General features: G+C 29.2%; 1 protein-coding gene across 12 annotated transcripts in view; it reads left to right on the top strand.

Annotated features, from left to right (window-relative positions):
• The window catches only part of LOC143249751 (AP-4 complex subunit epsilon-1-like), a 140894-nt gene that overhangs the window by 87824 nt on the left and 31546 nt on the right, over positions 1–21524 (top strand). For all 12 annotated transcript variants that reach the window (XR_013027926.1, XR_013027927.1, XM_076500100.1 and 9 more), the window contains 4 exons: positions 2054–2193; positions 5551–5663; positions 9664–9785; positions 12680–12901. Coding sequence is in view for 10 of the 12 variants with exons in the window: in XM_076500100.1 (XP_076356215.1) it covers positions 2054–2193; positions 5551–5663; positions 9664–9785; positions 12680–12901 (597 nt within the window). In the remaining 2 variants the exon portion in view is untranslated. The remainder of the gene's footprint in view (positions 1–2053; positions 2194–5550; positions 5664–9663; positions 9786–12679; positions 12902–21524) is intronic.

Genomic DNA, 21524 nt, shown 5'->3' with positions numbered 1-21524 from the left:
AAATAATAATTTTGTAAGGAAATGTTAGTATTGGTGTTCTAAATATAACTTTCAAATATGACCAAAAGAATAAAAAACAAATTGTTCAAAATATTTTTAAAGAGATAAAAAAACTAATGAAATTGTAGTTCCATTTTCTAAATGATTAAAATCTTACTCATGTTAATGAGTTTTATAGTAATTTCACAATAATTTGTTAATGTTATAAAAAGTATGGAGTCCTCAGTCTTTATGGTGTAGTGGTAGCTTAAAGAATTTGAATTCTCAGTTGTTCTCTCCAAAATGCAGCTATACTTTCCACCCCTATCTGAGCTTCTAAATTTTAATGCAGATTACTAACTTATACATCTCTTTGAGACATGATCTAATTTTGTGGCCTCCAATCATCTTGTTATACTTAGACATAAACCAAGAAGTCAAAACCACGTGCCATGTTATCCTGGAACCTGTCTTTCAAAATATACCCATAATTCTCTCTGACATTCGCTATACATTATATATGCCATACTAATAGAAAGAATAGGTTTACTGATTTATGTATAATGTTACCATGTTCTCATGACAATATTGAGTATTTGGGCTTTCAGGTTCAAAGCTGCTGTCATTAACTTCATCTCAGGTTTTAACTTTGTTATACGTATTTGGTAGTTAGGCATGGTTTAAAGAGCAGTGTAACAATAAAATTAGATGAAAGTAGGAATGCATTGTTATAAGCCTGAAACTGTTCAGGATTAATAGTTGTAATTTGTTTAGAGAAAAAGAAGAGTAAATTAAATTTGTATTATTTTGTTGCAGTTACAAGGTAACTCAAATAAACTGAGCTCATATAGTATTTGGATAGGGAAAATATCAACTAAAATATTAAGTTCTACTCCTAAAAAAATTTTGATATTTATTTAGGAGGCTTTAGTTTTCATGTAAATTTAAAAAAATAAGATGAATGAGTGTTTCTAATTCTAACAAAAAACTACCTTATACTCAGACTAGTCTGAGTCAGACTATGATTCCATAAATTTACAGAGAATTCTTTAGCAAAACTATTTAATTTAAAAAATGTTTTTTTTGTGTACAACAGATCTGAAATGTTTTTTTTGCTAAAACCTTGCCAAATTTTATAACAATACACTTAGTACATTCAAGGATATAGTATTTATAGTCTCAGGTAATTACAAGATTGGTCAATTTGACTTGGTGTGTATATGGATGGTTAAATGAATCAAGTAAATATTGTATTAATATTTTATTAAATTGTATAATAATAACTATTTTAAATGGAACTGTATATATGTAGTATTTTAGTTTGATATTATATAGATTTTATAGAACCATTCTTGTTTTTTGCCTTCACAATTTAACTGAGTTAATAGTGACCATTTTACTATTTTTCTTCCATATTTTATCCAGAAAAACTTGCATTAATTTAAAAACCTTCTGTCAGTTAGACAGAAAATATCCTGTGAATATTCATGATCTATAAATGCTGTATGTGTGCAGTGAAATATCAGTATATAACTAACGAAGATGCCAAGTGATATTGAAATTCATTTCTTCATTTTTAACATTTATGGTAATTTTAACTAACTTTGTGAACTTAAAAGATCTAAACAGAATAGTGACTAATATGCCATTGTTTAAAAGGTGTTTTTTAAATATGTATTATGTAGAATATTATGTTTTGATGAGGGAAAACACTATATGATTTGTTTTCCCTTTTTGTGTATAGTTAATGTAAGAATGTTTCAATTGTTGGTACTTGATATGTTTGAGGATTTCTTTTTGTAGAATAAACTCTGCTATCACAGTTTTCATATATTGTACAACACTAATTTTTGTATTAATGAAAACGTTAAACAACTGTAGCACTAGAAATTCCAGGTTTTCAGTTATCATTTTGCCTACAAATATAACCTAAAACAACGGAAAATGTAACACATTTTAACTTGTATTAATATAAATTATATGAGGAACCAAGGTATTAAAATAAATCATAGTACATCTGAGTTATAAATATCAACTAAGTAACAATTTAAAAATCCTTATCTCATTTCTCCAGACTTTGGATCTGCTGTATGTTATATGCAACCCTTCCAATGTCCATACAGTCTGTGCCAAAATGATAGACTTTCTGGAGAAGACTCAGGATACATCTCTACAAAGAAACCTGGTTTCTAAAGTGCTACAACTTGCAGGGAAATATCCTTTAAAATGTGATGTTTTATTATGGAAAAAAAACATCTTGTATATTTTATCATTTTTTATGTTATATAAATTTAATGAATTTTTTGAATAAAAATATTTCAGTTTTAGTTTCTATTTTGAAATACACAAACATATGGAACACTACATAATTTTTATTTAAAGTGATATAATTAAGAATCCTGTGAGATATTTTATAATGAAAATAATCCATAGGCATTTAGTGAACTTCTTGTTGTAATGTTTCTTTGTTGGGCTAACAGAAAAGCTTATGTCTGTAAACATCTAATTGTTGAATATACACAAATTAATGTAGAAATTAAACTTATGGATTGTTGAAAATTATTATTGGAGTTTCTTAATTATTAAAGAAGAGATTTAACTATTACACTAAAATAAGAAACATAAGTACAGAGAAGACTGTTTGTTGTCTGATGGAGGGCTGAAGTTTTTGCCATTATCATGTCATGTTTCAAAAACTGTTTAGTTTTATATAAACATAATCTTGTTGAACCAAGAAATCTTGCACTAATTAGACTAGATAATGTAACTAATAATTAACCATATGTTGTTACTGCAGTTTTTAAAGACTCTTATTCTGGAATTAGACTACATTTATATTATTGAACTTCTGGCTTTATTGAGAGTCCATACATAAACAGATACTATATAACTGCCTCTGCATATTTTAATGCAGTTTGAGTATATTGGTTGTCTATGCAAATCATAATATCAGTATAAATGGTGGACTAAAGTCTTGACTGTAGTCACTGATTACAGATACATGTATACTGGGTTGGGGCTTGAACATATTGTGTTCAAAATGAAGCTTAAAAATGATTAAAGTAATTAAATATTTTAGTTAGGGACTGATTTCCACCAGAACTAACTTCTTATGTTACAATTGCAGACAAATTGAAATTGTCATGTGAAACTTGACAATTTTCTAAAATGACTGATGTTCTTTGTGAAACTTAGTTTATGGGGGAAAAGAAAAACATAAGTTAAAAATATTACATTTCGCTCCTTATTTTAGATAAGTAATATCATAATTCAAATATCATATAAAGTTGTTTTAGCAAGCCACAAATATAGCCAGATAGATAAATGTTGAAATATTCCATTTTAGTAGATCTTTTCAAGTATAAATTTTAATAAATGAAGTGAAATATCTCTGTATGGAATATGCTAAAACCACACTTATCTCTGACCAAGTTTATATATTTCATGTTTTTTTTTTATTTGTCACATACTTTGTTTATTAAGTTATATATCGTAATTTTCCCCATTCTTGATTATTGAGTTATATTTCATTGTTTGTTTCATGTGATAATATTATGGAATGTTGAATGATTTGTCTCATGTATTATTATTAAATTGTGCATCATTATTTGTCCCATACTTGGTTAGTAAGTAGGATATCACTACTAAATGCTTTTAGATAAAGAAAACTGATGCAACCATGTAGTGATTCTTTGTCAGTCTTATGTGAAATTAGGTCTGTGTTTTTTTATCTAAAGGAAACTGAGGTCTGAAATGGGGAAAAAAATCGAAATTATTACTTTTGAAGAGGTTTCTAAACTTCATCTACACATACAGATGAAAATAATTTATAAAGGATATGAAAAATGGTTCAGGACTTTTACAGTATATCATCTACTGCTTTTTGTAACTAGTTTTTATTTGCAAAAAAGAATAAACCAAATACAACAGTGTATGCGTAATCTTTAGATTCAGGTCATTGCTGGGGTATTTTCATCTGCATTTTTGACTAACAATAATCTGCACTAGATGCATTTGTAATTTGTAAAATATTAATCTCTGTTAAAAGTATTAGCGTAAACATATTTTCTTAGTTTTAACTTAGTTTACAATTAGATTTCTGGATTAATATCTTGAGGTGCAATTTTTGTGCAGTCATAGGGCATTAGAACTCAAGAATTTTTTTGTTACATTTGTTACAGATATTAGAACTTTAATTAAAATAAAGTACAGAACAGCATTTCAACCTTATTACGTAATCTTCAGGTTAACAGAGTTTGCAAACTCTCTTTGTTAACCTGAAGATCACCTAAGAAAGTTGAAATGCTGTTCTGTGCTTTACTTCAATTAAAGTTCTAATACCCATACCAGCTGGCTTGAGAATATGTAAGTACAATCTAATCAGATTAACTAAATGTTACCTGATTAATTTGTCATAAACAGTGAATACTCAGGCTATTGCTGAACAACCAATAGTCTTCAATTCTTATATTTAATTTGATGAAATGAAACTTAAATGCAATTGTGATGTGACTTCTCAGTTATAATCAAATGAAATACATTTTAAGCAAATAATTTATCAAATTTAATTATGTTGATGATATGCTATTACAGTAAGACCAATTAAAATAAATGTCATTGATACCATTGTTCTGAGTCCATGCCATAGACATCAAATAAATTTTAACATTCTCATGATTTTATCTAAATTTTGTATTATATTGTGAAATAAATGTCTGATTATAGTTCTTGGAACATATTTGAATAAGATATAGAAAAGAAGTGTTAGCTTTGAGCCAGAACTAGCTTTGAGTCTCTTCTTTGTAAATTTTATATATATTTCTAAGAATACAGTATTATTTTATTTGGAAGTATTTATTGCAATTAACAAAATGATAAAACATTATTTAAAATTCCAGACATGAGTAATTCCTAAATAAGTTACATTGAATGTGCTTACAGTTTCAATAATTGTGGAAATGCCAATTGCTTCCTGTTGAAGGTAGCACTGTTTGATGATATTAAGTCTGAGCCACTTTTTTACTGCTCAGTTTCCAGCAAATTTAGAAACACGGGGTTGGTTTGATAAGGTAAAAATGCATCATGTTAAAGAATGCTGATTAATCATTTCATAGACATCTACCTATCCTTTGAATAAGCATTGCAAAGATATATAGCTAAAGCTAAGCTGTACATAATGGGAACAAATTGAAAGATTTGTTTTTCATTGTGTTTAGTATGCTAGATTATTGTCTTGTATATGCATCATTGTTGTCTTGAAAACTAGAAAAGTATATTTTATGTATTTAAATTTTAATGAAAGCTTAAGTTGTAAAATATTAAATTGCATTAATTTACTTTCTTCTGACCTTAAATTTGGAAGTATTATGGATTTATTTTAGGTCATATAAGGGTAATAATAATGTGGTTTTTACATTTTGTTGCTATTCATTCATATAATAATACATTTTACTTTGCTCCTTTTCTTTTCTTGTGCATTTTATAATATTTTAATTTCCTTCAGTTCCATGCTTTTCATTTTGTATGTTTGTGTAATTTATTTTATAAGAATGTTTCTTTAATGTACAACAAGCATTCATCAGACCATAAGTGGATTATTGTCACTTTGGAAAGACTTCTGCGGTCTACAGATAACATTGTTTCTTCAGAATCTGTTTACGAAGTCATGAAAAGATTGAAAGGAGGTAGTATTTACTGATAAATATACTGATATATTTAATGGCACAGTAATTCATAACTTAGAATTTTATTAACATTTTAGTTTGGATAATTTTTATTTGAAAAAGAACTGTTGTAGCAGAAATACATGAAGTTTGATAATTTAGTGTAATTGTGAATTTTGCAGATATTTTTGAGTTACTCTAAAATGAAATAATTTTCATGACTATTTCTTTTAGCAAATGTAATATTATTTAAAATGAGGAATCCACTGAGAACTGTATATATATAATAGTTTTTCATCAAGTTATCTTTGAACTTATTTATAAGAAATGCCATTTCTTTTTCAGCCAGGATGTGATGAATTCAATAAACCTGTGAATTGTTAATATAGTTTCACGTGTTATTCATCATTAACATGTGTATTTTGACCTTGAATGTGAGATTGACATTTTTTTTATTTACACATAGTTTAATCATTTAATATTTACATAAATATGCATATTAGGATAACTTTTTAAAAATATTTTATTGGTACAAAGAGAGCGTGTTGTTGTTGGTTTTATTTTCCAAGTAATCGTTTATAGTAATTGATTAGTTGCTTAACAAATACCACTAATTACTCAGCTATAGTTCTCTCATGAACAGTTGTTTAAGAAAAAAGAAAAGAAATTTTGTGTTCGTTCAAAAAATCACCATCTTGACAATCAGATCACTACTACTTAGGATTGACTTGGATCCACAAAAAACAAGAAGAAACAATTCTTAGTTGAATCTTTTCTGTTAGCTATTAGGCAGAGAGTTACTGCTCTGTAGCAGTTGTTATTGGATGAAATATGAGTCAAGGCTAGGTGATGCTTCTAAACTGTATACAGCAAATCTGCTAGAGGGATTTAGATATTACTCATTTTATATAGAGGTTAAGTAAGTTATTTTAAAATTATTTTGGAAGCTAAAAATTTTGTGACAATTATGTTGTCACATCTTGTAATGTTCTTTCACATCGTTTCTATTGCAAAATGATCCATTGTAAGACTTTCATATCCAAAGCATATCACTTTACGTAATCCATGTAGTTTACAAAGATGATGGCTTCCCGGCAACAATTTGAACCATTTGATCAGACAGAAACCCACAGGTGTTGTATCTGGCAACTAGAATGTTATGTCTTCTTGTGAAATAATACTGAATACCCATTTTGTTACTCAAATCAAACATTCATGGTAATTTCACTTATAGTATCTCTTGCACGTAAAGCAAGTACTCTGCCAAGTAAACTAATGGTTAACCAACTAGTGCTTGCTGTTAAGGATTGTGAATTTAACACATACATTGTGTTCCATTTTATCTTGTGGTGTAAGAGGACCATAAGGGGGGAGTGTATGTACCATGAAACCTTGTAAGTGTAGTGAGTGTTGGTATAATAAACCTAGAGTAAAGACGTAGTGTGGGAACACGTAGTCTAGAGCCAAATGTATAAAGTTTATCATAAAAGTGAAAAACATGAATTCAGCTTTATACTTTCACTAAATAAACTAACAACAATATTAAGTTACACTTTTGTTGATAAACAACATGACATAAAATCCATTGTTGGAATGTAGTTTTACCAAAATGCATTTGCTTTTCTGTGCATTAAAAGTTGTTAATCTAACTGACTTTTACCAATAATTATTATATGAATATACCACAAATTCATGACATGAATGATGTTAATTTTGATTGAGTCATAAAAGAAATTACTGACATTTGACTGCCTCAACTGCAGTTTCATATTTCAGTTAACTATAAAATGTGAGATTAGGGCATACTGTGGGGTAGAGGCAGTAGTACTTGCTGTATCATATTTGGTGGGCTATATGCTAGTAGTTGGCATAGTTATTACAAAAACACATTTTACCTTCCTTCTGAAGTTTATATATTATATATGTGTATTCTTTTTGTCACACACCATTACAAATAAATTCATCAGTAAAAGTATTATAGTAAATTGAAAGAAGTTAATCATGTGTTTCCTTTCCTTGTGTTATCTAATAATTATTTTATTATTATACACAAAAAGACTTTAATCTATAGGATATCTTTGAATTAAAACAGTACTCTTGTGTGATATTTTATGTATTAAATCAAGAAATACTTATGATTGGAGAAGGTTACTTGTATGTATTAACTTGAAGCCTTAAATGCATAATCTACAAGATTTAACATATAAGTTGTCTTTTACAAATTGTATGCATACTGTTTTTTAAAATAGTTGAATATATAATTTGTTTTTAAATTTCTATATGACTGACATTTGTAAAAATCCTGTAGGATGCTTCTTTTTTACATACATCATGTTTACATCCTTTGAGGTTAAGAAAGTCCATATATTTAAACCTGTTAACAATCTATAAGATTGAGATATATCCTTTACAGTACTTTAACTTCCTGTTGAACTGAATATTTACGTTCTTAATATCCTGTATGACTAATAGTTTTATGTAAGCTAGATGTTAATGTAATTTCACTCTGTAGAAGTAACTAACAGATCTTGATGAGGAAATATAAAAAAAATTATCAAAGTTGAACTTGTCAGGTGAGGTAACTATAGCAAATGTATTATAGTTGGTAGCTAAGAGGAATATTCTACTTTTAACTAAATTTGTAACATAACTGAATTTTTATGATAGTTCTCAAAAACGTTTGCATTCAAATATATGATGTTGAGAGGAACAAATAAAATTTGAAGTTACTTTTACCAGCTATTTACATGAAGATATGAGACAAAACACTTCCATAAAATTATGACAATGTTATAAATTTTCCTTATCTTCCTGTTTAATGTTTTTCTATTAATGTTGATGTATTGTCAAGCAAAATTTTGTTTTTCCTTGCAGAATATTTGTTTTTTAATTTAATGGTGATTTATCATGCAAATATTATTGACTTAATTTTTTATATTATTTTAATATTTTTTATCTATGTAAAAATAGCTGATATGGTTAGAGAAAGCACTATGTAGCAAACAATGTTTCGACCTTCTTTGGTCATCCTCGAGTTCACAAAGAAAGAAAGGGTTACTGGCTGATAGCTGACCACATATTTAAAGGCAGTTGTGTAATTGAATGTAGGAATGTAGAGGACATGCTTAGATGTTGAATATATTTATTAATATAGATAATAAGGTGTTCCTTAAAACATGTTGTTAGCTATCGGTCAGTAACCCTTTCTTTCTTTGTAAACCTGACGATGACAGAAGAAGGTTAAAACGTTGTTCACTCTTCTACATAGTGCTTTCTCTATCCATACCAGCTGCTTTTACATATATAATTTTCACTACAAGTGGGTTTTTTTGTCATCATAGATTTAATAGTTTTTGTTTTCCTGTTTTACTTACTTGAATATTTGTCTTGTAACATTATATAGAGATGTATAGATTAATTACATTTTTATTTATGACTTTTTGTACACAATAATTTTCTTTATTAATCCCAGAAAAATTCTATTGATGAAGTAGTTCATTACCAAATATTTTGCATTTTGAATGATTGCATGAATTCTGAACTGCTTGAAGTCTCTGATACGGTCCTGGTTTTATTTTTGTGAAATTTCAGATTGTTCAGTAATCAGTCATAATTGATATCTAGTTTCATGTTTTATCAACTTCCCCCTGCTAGTACAGCAGTATGTCTTTGGATTTACAATGCTAAAATCAGGGGTTTGATTCCCCTCAGTGGGCTCAGCAGATAGCCTGATGTGGCTTTCCTATAAGAAAAACACACAAACACTTATCAACTTTAAAAATTTATATCTCACCATAAACACATGGGTATCTCATGTTTTTAGAATTGGCAAGAGTGCAGTTTTACTATTTTATACAGTTTAAAGTTTCAAGATATAACAATGGTTGAAATTGATTACCTAAACTTATGCTTGTTTTCTTAAAAAAAAGAGAATTACAGGAAGAAATATGTGGCAACCTTTTGTTTTTCCATACAAAATGTACTAGTCATTCAAATGCATGAACTATTTTTGTCACCCTAGGTTTCAGTCACAAAACTGAAGGTCAAGATTTGATGTTATTTGCTGCATCAACATATTGGAACATGTGCACCTCTAGTGCTCTGGGTGACATGCCAGAGTTGTTGATACAGTTAACTGCCTGGGTAAGTCTTCTTATTTTCACTTTTTGTATTTTTATTAAACTAAGGATGATAAAACAAAATGTGAGCACTAGGATAGAAAGCATAAAAAAGTTCTAACCTATTGTATACTTTAAATAAAGGCTCACAAGTACAAATATGTATAATTTCTTTACCCTGAATTTTTTTTTTCAGTCATTCAAATATTATAAGCACAAATTTAAAACAAATGACATTCTTTATTTTACTATCTAATTATTTTGAAGTGATCTCTAAATATGGTAATGGAATGTTTTTGGAGCAAATTAAACTTTAATATTTTTCTGCTTTGATAGTCAGGAAATTATTCAGTTAATATTAATTTGTTTTCTAAGTACTTACATTAACTAACTTACTTTTAAATACTGGTTGTGAGAAATAAGTGTTTTACTTTAACACTAAATTTTCAAATTTCATAGCACTGAGTAGTTTGTGTCATATTTTACAGATGTAGATGTTTCATAAATTCAAAATGAATTCCAAACTTCAAATGGGGATTCTTACACATGGTCTTCTATTCTGATCCATTGTCAGTTTCATTGCTATTGTTTAAAGACCTCTTCTGAACCTTTTGTTTTTGAAATTTAATGTTTCTAGAATTTGTCTAAAATGAGCATTTGGTTAAGTCTTACATTTCTTGGCTTCTCCCAGTTGTTGAATCCCCAGCCACTTGTTTGCTTTACCATCTTTTCCTTTATTGCTGGCATCAGGCAAAGATATTATTATTATTTATGTTGTCAGTGTTTCTCATACTTTATATTCTCTGATGGCTTTAAACTTATGCCCAGGTTGAGCTTTCTTTCTTGAAATTGGGCTTTGAGAAAAAGTAAGCATTATTTCTCACCTGTTATGCTGCTTTCTTTGTCTGCTTCTGATTCCTATTTGGAGGAATATTTGTTAATTTCTAGTCAAGGCTGTTTGTTGTTATCTCACTTGTTTTGGTATTGATTCTTTTAGAAGAGCTTGGAAAAGGTTATTTATATGATAAAACAGATCATGCTGCTTGGACCTTACTTCTGCTGTGATAACAAATTAGCTTTTGCAGTTGATCTGCTTTCTTTATCCTGTTGTTTGTGAACACCACAGAAGTGTATTTTTAAGTTGCATCTAATCCAGTTTGCCATTGGCTTTTGTCTTTCATGTTTCTGTCATGGTATCTTTTATAGGATATCATGTAGGCCAGCATGTGAATAATCTGAATACATTCATCATATTTTATTTATAACACATTGCTATTTTTTTCAGCTTAGGGATTCTGTTAACCTTCAATTGTGATTCCTCTATCCAGATTGAATTGCAAGCAGATGTGTTCTTAGCTATCTGCTTGATTCCAACATGGATCCACACTTGGGGCTGTAATACTAGAAATATAAGGATTATGTATGATTCTATCAATACTTTCCAGACTAGAGAAATATCATTAATATCATCAGTTTATTTTTTCTTCTTCTCACAGAGGTGATACTTAGCCAAACTGCATGGACATACTTATTCTATAGTACCACCTTGATTAATAAGAAGAGACATTGGATATATGGCATCCATTCTCTATATAATGTTTTATAAAGCAAACATGGATGGATATACCACAAAGCTTCATTCTTAGGACCACATGACCTTTTTATTTTCTGTTGGTGCATGCTAACTAAACCAGTTTTGTGACTTCACTTGTCACTTTGGTGTCAGATAGTAGGGATTTTATCCTCATGAATATGTCCAATCTCTACTTGATTATTGATCTTTTTCTTTGAGAATCTTTCACTAACAGGTACTAGAAAATTATCTTTTCTTTGACTTTGATTACCTGTTTAGTTACCACCTCAAATCACACCTATAACTGTTTGTGGTTACCCAGATATTTTTACATTGCGTAACTCCTTTTTATGTATTTTGATTATAGGGCATTTTGGAACAAGAGATAATCTGCTGAGAATAATGCTTATTCCTTTCTGTTATTGGCATTTTTGCCCCAATCTCTTTTAGGTCCTTTCTATTTTGTTCTTCCAAGCAAACTCAGTCTGATGTCAGTTGATCTGATTAGGAATTCTGCTCAAACTCTACTTTTTTTACACAACTCAGTGTTTAGTAATCTGCACATATTTCCTTTTCTGTTCCCAATCTTAGCATCTGTAGCCTTGGTTGTCTTTTATTATGACACTTCTGCTTTCTTAGTTTGACTATTTTGGCTTAAGAGTATTTCAAAGGTAAGTCTACCTTTCAATTTTACATTCTTAGAATCAGAATAAATTTCATTCAGATATTTACTTCCTCTGAAATATATTTATACCCATATCCTCACAACTAGGAGAAATTGCAAAAAAAAAATTGGACATTTGGTGGGAAAACATACTTTATGTCGTGCCCTTGGCATTTGTTGAGTAAGTCACACTTAGGTGGAAGAGTGGAGAACTTTGGGTTAGGTCAAGCATATAATCCTTGCATCAAAAAACATAAAAAAAAATTGCAGTGTTTTTAACAGAGAGAGAGAGAACAACTTAATAAGAAAAAAGGCTTAGAATATTTCAGAAATTCAATTTAATTCTAAAAATGAGTTACTCTTGGCTTATTTTGCAAAACTAAATGTTTTCTCTTTTAAAATATCATGTGTGTTTCATATGACATTTTAATAAAATCATATAATACAGTAAACATAACTGATGTAAAGGATATAAAGTATTTAATTGTTAAGAATGTAGTTCAAGTAAAGTTATGTGCACGTGTGAAACTGGTAGGGTTTAAAATAACTATTAAAAATATACTGTAGTAAAAGTTAAGAACCTTTGTTATCAACATAGTCAATTTTATCATAGAAAAGTTGAAACTCCAGCACATCATAAGTGAATATTAGGTGTTGTATGAAATAAATCTTTATTTTACAGACACTTGCTGAGTGCTGGTGTGAACTTAAAGATATCACAGCAAGTGATCTTCAAGAAAAGTTATGCCAACTTTTACAGTTACCTGTTTGCAGTGATGAAACAAAGTTGTGCATTTTATCATCCCTGACAAATGTGACATTGAAATGCAGTGACACTTCTAAAACTGTGCCATCATTTCTTACTGCATTTTGGAAAAAAAAAAATTCACCACTTATTAAACAAGTAGGTTTTTCTTTTTATAAATTAAGTTGACAAAAATAAATTTAATAATTAATGTACCATTAAAAACAAAGAATGATTGACTTCAGGATATCATAATAAAGTTTATTAGAGGTAAAAGACAAAACTTTTTTTTCATGAAAATATGATGAGTTAAAATTATTGACATAAAAAGTATATTCTTTTTTGTTAAGAATAGGGTTCTAGTAAAGTAATGTACAGACATGAAATCCAGTTTTATTTGTGAAGGCTTTCAACATTATAAAAGCAGTAAATTTTACTATGTTGATTCCTGAAAGAGGAGAGATTTTAGCAGATTTTTTTGTTGCTACAAGCTAGGTTTCTCTTTGGAGCCATTCAAGCATCAAAGCCTACAGCACAAACAGCTAGTTGTACTGCACTAAAATCTATGCACAGCTTTTAAACAAACTCTTGCAAAGATTGTAGGGCTATATGTGAGTTGATTCTTGAAAGTTGAGATTTTCACCTTTTGGAATTTCTGTGTTCTTCTTAAATTTTTTGACACCATTTAATCATCATTTTGCTAGTCAGAAATACTTTGCTTTATTAGAGTGAACAATATGTATTTTTGTAATGGTGTCTTTTTCTTTATTATTGGCTATAGTTTTACATGCTGCAGCAGAAAGAAATGGTTTAGAAACTGAAACCTGGACAGTGGTAATGAATGCAGTACTGAGTTTGTCATTGGGTATAAAATCTAGCAATTTGCTAATTTACATTAATTTTAAAATAATGTATGTAACTTGTGGTGTATTAATTGGAAAATGCCACATTGAGGAATCTTCATTTCTTAAGATTACTGTTCTTCATTGTTCCAACTTTAGGTAACAAATGCTGCTGTTTGAACTACCTGTTACTCATTATGGCGAGTTATTATTAAAATTTTGCAACAAGTCTTCTGAGACTTTTATTATTTTACTTTTTGAAAATAGCCATAACATCAAATAACTCAGAACCAGAACTGGAAAGGTTAACTTCAGGTGACTGATGGTGGTCTTTATACTTACCTCATAACTCGTCCTGGCGAGTTATGATAATTACAGAAAGTCCGTTACAACTTGCATTACTGTAGTTTTTCTCTTAACGTTGTACATTAGATGTAAACATTGGTTTTATGCTACTTATGTTTTTTTTAAACTTTGTTTTGTTTTACTTTAATTTCCTTTTATGAAATTTACTAAATTTACTTTAATTTTAACTTTTTACTGGATGTTTGGTGCAGATAGTCTTGCTGCTTTATGCCATAAAACACCAGATCAACTAACCAACCAATTCTTCATTGTTTTGTTTCTTGAGTTCCCTGTTGTAATTTGTCTTTAAGTGGTTCTCTGTGACTATTTCAGTAAAGTTTCTAACAGTTGATGATCACCATAGTAGATTTCTCCTATGAGTAATGAACGATTTTCCTACTTTGCTGAATTATGAGTACATATTTTGGTATTTATTATTATCATTATTCATATTTTTGTTTCACAGTTTTACAGCAAAATTGATTGGGTATTTTACACTAAAACCTAGATAGATATACTGTATGAAGTGCTACAGGTGTTCATGATCCATTTAAAATGTTGTTTATTCTTCATTGAAAGTTCATTTACATGGTTGTAAATACATAATGTTTTTGTGACCAGCTTCTTTCGTACATGACACCAGTTAAATGTGTGTTTACACAAAATCATCTGGCTCAGTAAATAATGGATGGGTTGGAAAAGTCAATGCAGTAGCATATTGCTAAAAAACGTAACATTTAACTGAAACAAAATAATTAAAAATATTAGTTTAAAAAGGGGATTAGGGCCCATAAAAAATTCAGAAATAAGTTTAACCAAAATGCAAAGATTTTATTTTCAAGCCCACAACTAGAGACTCTTAAAACAAAAAATAAATTAACAATGGTGGAACTAGTGCATGCTGTTTTGTGATGGTACAAATTTCTATTTTGACTCCACTAAAATTAATAAATGCTTTAGAAGTTAAATCAAAATAGGGATTTCTCACCTGAGAAATAACATAGATACTGTTATCATCTTAGTTTGCACAATTTTTCAGAGTTTCTGATGATGATTTTACTGGTGAAACTGTGGTTGTGAATAAATGAAGTTATTGTGAAATGTACTACTCCCTTTTTTTCTTCACTTCTATGAAACTTTATGTTAGTTTATTTTATCATAATAATATTATAATATTAGAGAAAAAACAACTTGAGATTGTCAACTTAATTGTTTAGTTGTTTTTATGCATGATTCATGAAGAGTTTATCATTATTATTCTTGTTTGTGAGTTATAACACATTCATTGTGAATGATACACTGAATGTTGACAGTATTCAGCAACATTTTTTTTTTAATTTCATGCATTGAAGATACAGTTTGTTGCTTTTCTTTACTAATAGTTTATGACTGTTACATTTTGAAATATCTTAATCCAGCTTGTTTCTTATGGTTCATAGTTGTTCTTTATACTGTATTATGCATTATTTGTTAATTTTTGGAGCATTAGATATTTAATGTGAATTTATTCTTTGTACAAAATTTGTATTACTTTTACATATTACAGTTGAACAGCATGTGTACTGCTCAGTAATCTTGTATATCTCATAATATGTCAAGTATAGTGCACTAGTTCTTGTCATTTACTTTGTATAAGTGTTAAACGAGAAATTGTTGTGATTTTGTAAGGTATAATTTAGAACACTATGTAAATAGACTGCAGGTTTTTGTCTAATTCTTGCTAAATAAAAAATTAACTCGTTGTGAATTGTTTTCAGAAAATAGCAAGATCTTTAGAATTGGATAGTGTTTTTTATGGCAAAAATTTTTATAATTTTCAGGCAAAATATAAGATTTAGCTGGCAAAAATAGTAATTACTTGTCAGCATCTTTCGTAGTAAAACAACTATTGAAATGCATTTTATTTTAAACTGAAACTGATATGTAATATTTCTGTTGTCATTAAAATACATTTAGTAGTAAAGGGTGTATTGTAAATCTAGGCTTTTGTATTAGACTTAAAAATTATACAGTTTTATGCTGATGTAAATAAATGTGATTTTATCTTGAAGATGTAACCTTACTGTATTTACAGTACTATGAATACAAAAGTGTACTTAGACTATTATAAAGTATTTTTATGTATTTGTTTTTATAAATTCTTATGTATTCTGTAATGTGTGACATTAATTTAACTCGTTAAATGGGGTCCTGTATTTTTACATTACCTCATAACCAAAGTGAAACCTTGAAGATGTACATTCTATAACTCTGAACATAGTTAACGTATCCTTTCATTAAATATTACAAGACTTTTGCAGAGAGAAAAGTCAGAATCTTTAATTAAGGTTTTTTTTTTACTAAGAATGTATGTAAATATATGGAATCAGAGTGTTGACTGCTCTTAGTGCCAATCATGCTATGATTTAAAATACTTTTCTTCATCTGAAAATTTTCAAATTTCAGTTGCATAGTTCTTAAAACTTCCTGAATAAATGTCAGGTGTGTTTTTTCTCAGGAAATTATATCTTATCTTTTTCTTTTATGCTTTTGACTATCAATGCAACTTAAGTCTATTTTTATAATAATGATAATACTACATAAAATAATTTTTATTTACTTATAAAATACACATAAAAACACAGAATAATAACTTGTAAAAAGCAATATTTTGTTATTATCATTTCCTGTCTTTCTAACTATGTGTTAAAAACTGTTAAAAATTCAGCTAAGCATATTGGTATGTTTCTGTCAGAACAAAGTTTGAACTGGAAGAAATATAGACAAATATTTGTTCAGAAAACAGCATAATATAATACATCATTTGATAGAATGAAATCTTGACTTTCTAATATTTATAAATAATATAATATTAAATGTCAGAAGGAAATATTGGCAATTTGTTAGGAGAGCATGTTACAGGTGGGTATAGCAAGTGGGTCTTGTTTTGTGGTTTATGGCTCTGTAAACAAATAAGATTAAAGGTTAATGTTTTCTCTTCCTGAGTGTTATCAATATTGTAATAAGTAATTTACATTAAATTCTATAATTCTCAGAGGGGAATTAAATAAATTAGAGAAGAGGGAAGACAAGTTTCTTACCTGGAATTCAAATGTTCCAAGTTTCATACCAGAGGAGTTTGAAGAGTATACTTCCTTGTAAATTAAGAATTTAAAATTTCTTTAACATTAAAATCTGATTTATTAACTAAATTTTGATGCCAAGTTTATTCATATAAATAGTAATAAAATAGTTTATTAAATTTTGAATATAGCTCTGTAAATAGCTGTGATGTGTATTTTGACATAACCAATACAATACAGTTAATTTGGGAATCTCTGTAACACTAGTTTCTAGGTGGTAGAAAACCTGTTAGTATCTGTTTATATATATAACTGTGAATCATTCCCTTTAATTTATTGCATCAAATTATGTCTAACTACCTTTGGCTAAATTATTCAAACCATTAATGAAAATGTTTTATTAATTAAAATGGCTCAGGATAAAATAAAGTGTAATATAAGTATATTAAGAACAAACAATAGTCCCCACCAAAAAACAACATGAGTGCAATAATAAAGTGGTCTTTCAGTGACCTTTATAACCCCAAAACCTTTTCCAATGCAAGATGAAATTTCTTTCGTGTATTATAGAATACATAATAAGAATATCATGCTGTATACATGGAAAACATACTAAATGGACCAACCTCACTTCTTTTATTGTATTCATAATACTGTATCATTTTACCCACTTTGCTTACATAAGTTTTTTGGCTTTTGATCCCTGTATTTCTTAAGTTTTATAATATTTCATGATGCACTGTTACATGACTTTGTGTGTGTGTTTAAGGATAACTCTAACACCTAAAACTATGGGTATCTGTCAGAATTGTAAATGAGTAGGACATTCTGCTAACAGATGTTAATAACTCTGGAACATAACATTGTGTACAACTGGAGATAAGTACAAGGAATTTAGAAACATTTACATATTGTAAGGATGTTGAGATTTATTTTTCTTGCAATCAAATGGTGTTTCATGACAAGATGTATTTATTACCATATCCAATAACCACTTGATTATTCAGCAGTTAGAAAAATTTATGCAATCTGAAGCTAGTGTGGTTATGAAATCTTCAGATGAAAGGGGAGTTTTGACCCAATTTGTCAAGTGATATTTCTTAATGAAACATTTATGAGATTTTCTGTTTGCCATTCAGTAATAACTGTAAGTAATGGTAGCAGCTGTCTGGCTGTTAATGAAAGTTAGGATGTCTGGAATATCTGGATAGCACCTTGATTGACCACTACTACATCTGTTGTATCCCAGCTGGACTGATGAGATCTGGTATGGGGCAAAAGGCCTGATTAGCTCTGGTTTTGCCTGTTATAGTTTGATTGACATATTACTTATTCTCCTTTTTCTTGTACATTTGTGGAATTACAAAAACTAGAGAATATCTAGGGATATATTTATCAAAATGCATATATCAGTGTTATGTGATTGCAAACTTGTAGTTCTAGTTTAATGTGGAGCATTTTTGCCCCATCCCAGGTCTCATCATATGTAATTCTCTTCTTTAAGTTACAACCACTATCTGATGCAATCAATGAAAGATATGAATATCATTCTCTGGTGTTCCTTTTATCTTTTCACTGCATATGTACATCCTCTTCTTTATATGCAGTGAAAAGACAGAAGGAACACCAGAGAATGATATTCATATCTTTCATTGATTGCATCAAACAGTGGTTGTGATTTACATAGGAAAGAAAGAAATACAGAGTGATTGTATTTATATACAATTTTATTTTATAGTCTTTAAATGATTTAGCATGGTAAATTGTACACTTTTACAATGTATTTTTTGTTTATAATACTGAGTGTGCATGCCCATGGATGATGACATAATGCGTTACACAGTCATATCATGTACCAATTTGGCAGTGAAGGTGCACCATGCTGTAACTAATTTGCTATTGTGTTTAAACCTGCTACTGACCAAATATCTGCATTTGTTATAAGCATATATGCACATGCATGATTATGTATTGGTAAACATTCACATTAGAGAAACTGTATCTTTCAAATCAGGCAGACTTGTCTCTGAAGCACTGAAAACTTTTGCTAGCCAAGTTTGAACTCATGCTGTTATCAAAAAGTGAGTAACAAGTTCCAAGTTCGCTTTATGCATTGCAGAACATGCATCACTTATCCATAATTTTGCATTCTCACATCTTCTATGTTACTTATTATGTAAGCAGCATCAAGCTTCAGGGGATTTTGCATAAGCTGTGCTTTCTTGCTCTAATCCTTTTATTAACAGTCAGTTATTTACTTTGCTGCCACATTCTTTCTGATACAACTATCTTCACAACTGTTAGAACTTCTGTAACTCAGTAGAGGCCTTTCTTGTACATTTTGCCAGTTGCACACAGTTCCCACCTCAGTAGCACAGCAGTATGTTTGTAGACTCACACTGCTAGTTACTGGGTTTCAATACCTGTGGTGGGCAGAGCACAGATAGCTCATTATGTAGCTTTGTGCTTAATACCAAACATAATATAGCCTTAAAGTATTATAATGTTTCAATATGTATGCAAAGTTGTAACTAACATATTACTTGTAATTGTTTGTTACACCACAAACCAAGACCATTGTAATCAAAGTTGGTACATTTCATTTATGACGGGATACATTTAATATGAAGATATATGAGTCTAGAAAAATTTGTGTTTAAAGTAAATGTTGGTGATGTTCTTTTCACACACAATTGCGGTTCTGGTGGAGTTTTTCAGATCAGATGTAATTAATATATTAGATAGTGAGTGATACTTACTTAAACACAAAACCTTTCATAAAATATTTGTGATGGATTACTGGATATGACAACAAGATTAGAGGACCTGTTAATAAGAATTTCAGAATTAAAGTAAAGTGAATAATATCCACCAAAAATCATGCAGTTCTAATATTGTAATGTATTCATGTCATTGTATGCTGGTATTTCTAGTGCATAACATAATTGTGTAAACACTTATTTTGTATAATAATTACATTTTTCTTTTGTTTTTGATCAAGGTCAATTTGTTGCCTGGGTGTATTTACCTTCAGAGTTTTTAGCAATTGATTTGTTTGTTATAGTGCTAACTCTAATCCTCGTGAAACATCTGCGAGTTTCATTTTTTTCAGTTGTTAGATGTGGTGTTTCTTCACATGAGATGATTTCCATACTTGATTCATTTATTTTTACCACTTTCTTCTGATACTGGGATTGTGAATATTTTTTGAAAATTTGTCTTGTATTCATAAAATTTTATATTCTCTTTCTACTTGTCCTTTTGAAGTTTTTTACCTTTGCTTTGAGTTGTATGGGAACTTACATCTTGTTTTTTACTTGGAACCATCATTAGTTTTTATGTCCTGTATATGAAGATTTGTTTTGAAATATTCTTTTTTCTGCACCATCAATAGTTATGGTCATTCTTCTAATTATTTTAATCATGGTTATGCATCTGCTTTAATGTATTCCCTACCTTTGGGTCATACCGCAGGGTTGGTATGCTCTTTTGACATTTTTGTTTGTTGGGCTGTGCTTCTAGGTACTTGTTTTTTAATCAACATTAAATAAAAGGTTGAACAACTGCCATATTTTGATATATTTTCATTTCAAGAAGGATAATGTTATGAGCTGATGCTTTTTGTTAGATTGTACAGTTTAATCAGCTGACCTTCTTGTGTATTTGTTTTTGCAGGTATTTTATCTCCATTATTTTCTGTTTCAAAGGAAACTTGTGAGTAGGAGTGGATTAAGATTTTATCCCATTGTGCATCTTGATGTTCAGTCTCTTCTGGAATTCAGTGTAATGTTTTTAGATACTCTTCACATCTATTCTTAATTTTAGTATGATCTAGCATCAAGGAAAGATGGATCTTTATGACTTACTAATTGATTTATTGTTATGATTACTGTTTCATCTAGACATTTGGGCTCAACTTAGATATATGTTTATTTGTAGACCCTTGGTTTCTTTCGGTTTTCTGTTCATTCAAATTCTACTCTTCCAATTTCTATTTGATTTTGAATCTAAGTGTTGGGAACTTTTTTCACAACAAGGTGATATTTGATACTTTACTTAGCATTTCATCATGGTTTTTAATCTTGTACATTTGTTATGTCAAAGACAACAGGAAATTTAGTTAAACCATTAGCTGGTCTACACACACTCAGTATCACTTGTGATTGTTATATGGATTATTAGAAGATTCTTGCTTAGTGGTTGGCTCATGTTGAATTGAACTTCTGAGTTAACTTCTTATTTGGGATGGATTATTCTTGAACTCAAGTCTGATTGTGCCTACTCAGTATCTCATTCATCTAAGGTTTTATGTTAACACTCATGAATTCTTTATCCATCTCCATTTAGGAGATTTCCCCTGATTTAAGAATGATTGCTCCTTTTTTATATGGCAGTTTCCATAGATCATATTTACTCCAGATAGTATCAATGGAATATTGCCCTCTTTGTTGAAACTGTCCTCTAATTTGTTGTTTATTAGAATTTCTCCTTCTACTCTTGATTACCTTATTGCTCATTCATGAGTTTCCTTTT

The sequence above is a fragment of the Tachypleus tridentatus genome, chromosome 4 (genome assembly GCF_004210375.1).
Source record: "Tachypleus tridentatus isolate NWPU-2018 chromosome 4, ASM421037v1, whole genome shotgun sequence".
In the NCBI taxonomy this organism is placed as follows: Eukaryota; Metazoa; Arthropoda; class Merostomata; order Xiphosura; family Limulidae; genus Tachypleus; species Tachypleus tridentatus.
Note: the sequence above shows the minus strand (reverse complement) of the source record. Positions and strands in the feature narration are given on the sequence as shown.